Source organism: Portunus trituberculatus, chromosome 8, assembly GCF_017591435.1.
Source record: "Portunus trituberculatus isolate SZX2019 chromosome 8, ASM1759143v1, whole genome shotgun sequence".
Taxonomy (NCBI): domain Eukaryota; kingdom Metazoa; phylum Arthropoda; class Malacostraca; order Decapoda; family Portunidae; genus Portunus; species Portunus trituberculatus.
The window spans coordinates 1,576,844-1,582,500 of record NC_059262.1 but is presented as its reverse complement, the minus strand read 5'-3'; the positions used below and the strand labels follow the sequence as shown (position 1 = coordinate 1,582,500).

The 5,657-nt window shown below is 40.2% G+C and overlaps 1 protein-coding gene across 1 annotated transcript in view; it reads left to right on the top strand.

Annotated features, from left to right (window-relative positions):
• The window catches only part of LOC123499830 (protein TRACHEARY ELEMENT DIFFERENTIATION-RELATED 7A-like), a 5,223-nt gene extending 512 nt beyond the window's left edge, over positions 1 to 4,711 (top strand). Inside the window, exon 2 of the mRNA XM_045248345.1 lies at positions 3,965 to 4,711. Within this exon, the coding sequence (XP_045104280.1) occupies positions 3,965 to 4,711 (747 nt within the window). The remainder of the gene's footprint in view (positions 1 to 3,964) is intronic.
• Positions 4,712 to 5,657: the final 946 nt, after the last annotated feature.

Sequence of the window (5,657 nt, the reverse complement as noted above, 5' to 3'; positions counted from 1 at the left end):
TTTTAACTTCGTCAGTAGCATGATGCATTTACACTCTTATATATTCATTTTACTTAGTATTTGGTGACACACACACACACACACACACACACACACACACACACACACACACACACACACACACACACACACACACACACACACACACACACACACACACACACAGAAAAAGAAATAACAAATAAAAAGAATAGATAAAATAAGATAATGAATAAGTAAAGAAATAGAATAAATAAATAAATGAAATAGATAAATAGATAAATGAAATGAAATCACATAATAAATGAAAGTTAATTAAATAATGATAATAATTAACTTTCTACCAACACTACGCGTCTTCCTAACCCAACCTACCTAACCTAACTCAATCTAACCTAACCCAACCTAACCTAACCTGACCCAATCTAACCTAACCTAACCTACCTAACCTAACTCAATCTAACCTAACCCAACCTAACCTAACCTAACCCAATCTAACCAAACCTAACCTAACCTAACCTAACCTAACCCAATCTAACCTAACCTAACCTAACCTAACCCAATCCTAACCTAACCCAATCTAACCTAACCTAACCTAACCTAACCTAACCTAACCTAACCCAGTCTAACCAAATCTAACCTAACCTAACCTAACCTAATCTAACCCAACCTAACCTAACCTAACCTAACATACAACACAACAAAGAACTCTACATCAGAAGACTTGGTGCAGGGAGTCATGAGGCCAACACGAGGTAGGCCTACAAAACACACCAGCCTATATCAAACTGTCATTCCCATCCGTACACTTGTCTAATCCTCTAACACTTCCTATTGACTCACCATTAACCCCTTCAGTACCAGGACGTGTTTCCATATCCACTCTGGTGACTATTTGGTGATTTTATACAGCTTCAGAAACTCATGTGGGGGATTAAAATAGTGAAGACTGTGGCCATTAATCTTCTAACCTCCATAGACCCTTCCTAATGTCAATAAAATGGTCTAATGGTACTCAAATCTCAAGGTAAAAATGTGTCCCAGTACTGAAGGGGTTAAAATAGTGAAGACTGTGGCCAATAGTCTTTTGACCTCCATAGACCCTTCCTAATGTCAATAAAATGGTCTAATGGTACATAAATCTCAAGGTAAAAATGTGTCCCAGTACTGAAGGGGTTAAAATGGTGAAGACATTGGCCATTAATCTTCTAACCTCCATAGACCCTTCCTAATGTCAATAAAATGGTCTAATGGTACTCAAATCTCAAGGTAAAAATGTGTCCCAGTACTGAAGGGGTTAAAATGGTGAAGACTGTGGCCATCAATCTTCTAACCTCCATAGACCCTTCCTAATGTCAATAAAATGGTCTAATGGTACATAAATCTCAAGGTAAAAATGTGTCCCAGTACTGAAGGGGTTAAAATGGTGAAGACTGTGGCCATTAATCTTCTAACCTCCATAGACCCTTCCTAATGTCAATAAAATGGTCTAATGGTACTCAAATCTCAAGGTAAAAATGTGTCCCAGTACTGAAGGGGTTGAAAAAGGAAAAGAAAGGAAATAATTGATGTATGCTTATTTTCGTTGTTTCCTTTGGTTTATATGTGTCGGTTGGGTCTAGTTTGGTATATAAGGTGATAGAAAATAATTAAGATGTTGTTATTAGTATATGCAAGGGAAATAATGGACAAATTCTTGGTTTTCTATATGTAAGCTGTGGTCAATAAACTATCTATCTATCTATCTATCTATCTATTTTTTAGGTTAGATTAGATAAAAAAAAATAACGTAAGATAAATTCTTGCTTTTTATTTTTTTCTTTGGTGAGGAGTTGGGTTGGGTTAGGTTAGGTTAGGTTAGGTTTGGTTTACTTGGGTTTGGTTGGGTTGGATCATGGTACAATAACGAGACAGGTAGACGCACGAGAGTCTTGAACTCACAGCCCTACTGGTAAGTCTTCTGAAACGCTGTTTCTGTGACGTCATCCACTCGCCTAGCCAGCTCTGATCGCGATAGTCTGCTACTCAATAAATCATGAATAATTAATATAAAACTTTTTTCTTTTCATGATCCATTAGTTATGCAGTTGAAAATTAAATATGATACACATTAGTGATTGAATGTTGATGATATTTCATAGCGATAGACAAGATATTGTACGGATAAAGACATGTCAGATAGCCTAGTAGATGTGGCTCAAAAACATTGTTAGTGGATTTTTCAAGCCATATACATTATGCATAATTGCATAATGCACATTGATTTCCTCTGATCCTCTTCGCCTTCATGTACCTTCGTCGTCTTCCTCAGCACCTCACTGTTCTCTCTACATATAAAACTACAAGAGGCTAAAGGCTAATGCACGTATGAGTCTAAAGGCGATCCACACTATACAGGGACGGTCACGCTCTGTTTACAGTGCTGTCACATACTAAATGCATTTCAGTGGGGACCGTAAGCCATTGAAATGCATGTAATATGAATGGACCGTGAGTGCATACCGCTATTTAAACGTGGCAATCCATTCCTTTAGCTTGCATCGGCCCTAAACTATTCACACTTCATATAGGTACTTTATTCTTGAGTGTAAACCCATGGTACAATAACGAGAGACATCAAAAGTTATTGTACCATGGTACAGTCAGTAGCCTGTAAGGCTGGCATAGCCTGTAAATTATGGACTAGGTCTAGGCTACTAGTAGAACTAATTTCGTTCATTAGGCATAAGCAGATTATACAATTTCTAATTTGGAGTGTTGAAACTGATCAGATTTAGCCAGTAAATCTAAGTTTCCTTACCTGTATTTTCTGCAGAAAGGCCACTTCCATTATCGTGTCCACGAAATGGCAGATTTTGATCAGGGACTGCCTCAGTTTTAGATCCCTCCAACTCCTTGGAACTGGGGAACCTAATAACTCATATTTCAAATTGCGCTTAATTTGGGCGGAACTAAAATGTTGCTCACAAATCACGGCATTATTTACGTTTACTGTGTCAGCACGATAGCATTTTTGGAGCCACTGTCTTGCGATGGTCTTGTTCTTGGGGAATTTATAATATTTAAAATTACTAGACTTGGCAGGCGTGCATCCATACACTGCACAAGGTCTAGCTTTGCCCATACTAACAATAAGAAATTAATATTAAGGCACATGAAACATACAATCCAAGATCAAATTCTGCCACACGTGTACACTCACTCGAAGATATGGAGTTGTTTACACGACCGGATGACGTCACTGAGTCAGCTGGTGGTTCCAATAATGTTCTCGTGAGTCTACCTATCAAAAAGTTATTATACCACGGGTTGAGTTGGGTTGGGTTTACTTGGGTTGGATTGGGTTGGATTGGGTTGGGTTGTGTTTGCTACATGGAAAGAGAAACACAAAGGAAGATCATTTGTTTTGTTATTTTTATTATTTGTCAGTGGTGTCGTGAATGACTTTTTGTTGTTTGTTTTAATGATGATAATTACTCTTGGCCTTGTCTTGCTAACACACACACACACACACACACACACACACACACACACACACACACACACACACACACACACACACACACACACACACACACACACACACACACAAGCAAAAAAATAAACAAATAGATGGATAGATACATAAATGAATAGATGATAAGACTAAAAATGCTAACAACAACAACAACAACAACAACAATGATAATGATGATGATGATAGTAGTAACAACAATGATGGTGATAGTAATAATAGTAGTAATGATAATAGTAATAATAATAATAAGTTCAATCACACACACACACACACACACACACACACACACACACACACACACACACACACACACACACACACACACACACACACACACACACACACACACACACACACACACACACACACACTCAAAATAAATAAAAAAAATAGATAAACAAAAAGAATGAATAAATGAATGGATAATGTGATGAATAATGCTAATAATTCTTTTTTTTCTTTCCCCAGGTGAGTAAATTAACACCCTCCTCCCCACACCTGCCCCCCCCACACCTGTCTCCCACACCTGTCTCTCACACCTGCACCCCCACACCTGTCTCACACACCTGCTCCCCACACCTGTCTCCCACACCTGCTCCCTACTTATTCCACCCTCACACCTGTCTCCCACACCTGCCCACACACACCTGCTTCCCAATACCTGTCTTCCACACCTGTCTCCCACACCTGCCCACACACACCTGCTTCCCAACACCTGTCTCCCACACCTGTCTCCCACACCTGTCCTCCACACACCTGCTCCCTACACCTGGCTCCTACACCTGCCCCCATACACCTGTTCTCCACACCTGCTCCCTACATATGCCATCCTCACATCTGTCTCCTACACCTGCCCTCCCACACACTTGTCCCATACACACCTGTCCCGTACACATCTGCTCCCACACCTGCCCCTTACATCTAGCCACACCTGCCCTCCAAATCTGTCCCCCACACCTGCCCAAACACCTGCTTTCCACACCTGCACACCACACCTGTCTCCTATACCTGCCCCACACACCTGTCCTCCACACCTGTCCTCCACACCTGCTCCCTACATATACCACCCACACCTACCCAAACCTACTCCCACACCTGCCTCCCCACACCTCAAACACCATCACCCCACATTTACCCACACCTGCCCTTCCCTTGCCTGCTGTCCCCCTCCCTCCCCACACCTGCTTCCCACACCTGCCATGGAGGAGGTGGTGAGTACCTGGCTTAAGTAATTGTTTTTTTTCGTAATTATTTGTCTTTTTTCTTTATTTTAACCTGTTTATTATTATTATTCTTTTTTCTGCATTGTTGTTCACTATTGGTATCTTCATCTCCTTGTTGTTGTTGTTGTTGTTGTTGTTGTTGTTGTTGTTGTTGTTGTTGTTGTTCATTATCGCCATGGTAATTTCTTGGTTTTATTTATTTATTTTTTTTTCTCATTCTTTTTCCTCTTCTTGACGTTGTTCTTGTTTTCTTGTTCTTTGTTGGTGGTGGTCTTGTTGTTGCTCTTCTTCTTCTTCTTCTTCTTCTTCTTCTTCGTTTTCCTCTTCGTTCACTTTTTCTTTTTTTTTCTTGTGTCGCGGAGAACATGTGACCACTATTATTTTGTTCATTAACACACCAACTGCTTTCATTTCCAAATCCGCCTAACCTAACCTACACACCTCTCACACACCTGTCTGCCCTTCACACTCCTGTAATTAGTAACCTTCCAGACAACTATCCCCTCTTCCTCAGTGATACTCAACTGTCTCCCTCTTCCACACTGAACATAAATAATGTTAAAAGGCCCTTAACTATGAATTATACACTCTAAGCCCTGAAATGAGGATAATAGTGTAATAGGGCCCTTAACTATGTATACTATAGATCTAAGGGAAATAGGGCCCTTAACTATGCATACGCCACAGAACGCCTGACTTCTGATCTCTCTAAGGTTTGTGATTGGGACAGAGAAAACTTAGTAGTGTTGAATGCCTTAAAATCTGAATTCCTCCATGTATCAACTCGACACAACCTTCCAGACAACTATCCCCTCTTCCTCAGTGACACTCAACTGTCTCCCTCTTCCACACTGAATATCCTCGGTCTGTCCTTCACTCATAATCTTAACTGCAAACTTCACATCTCATCTCTTGCTAAAACAGCTTCTATGAAGTTA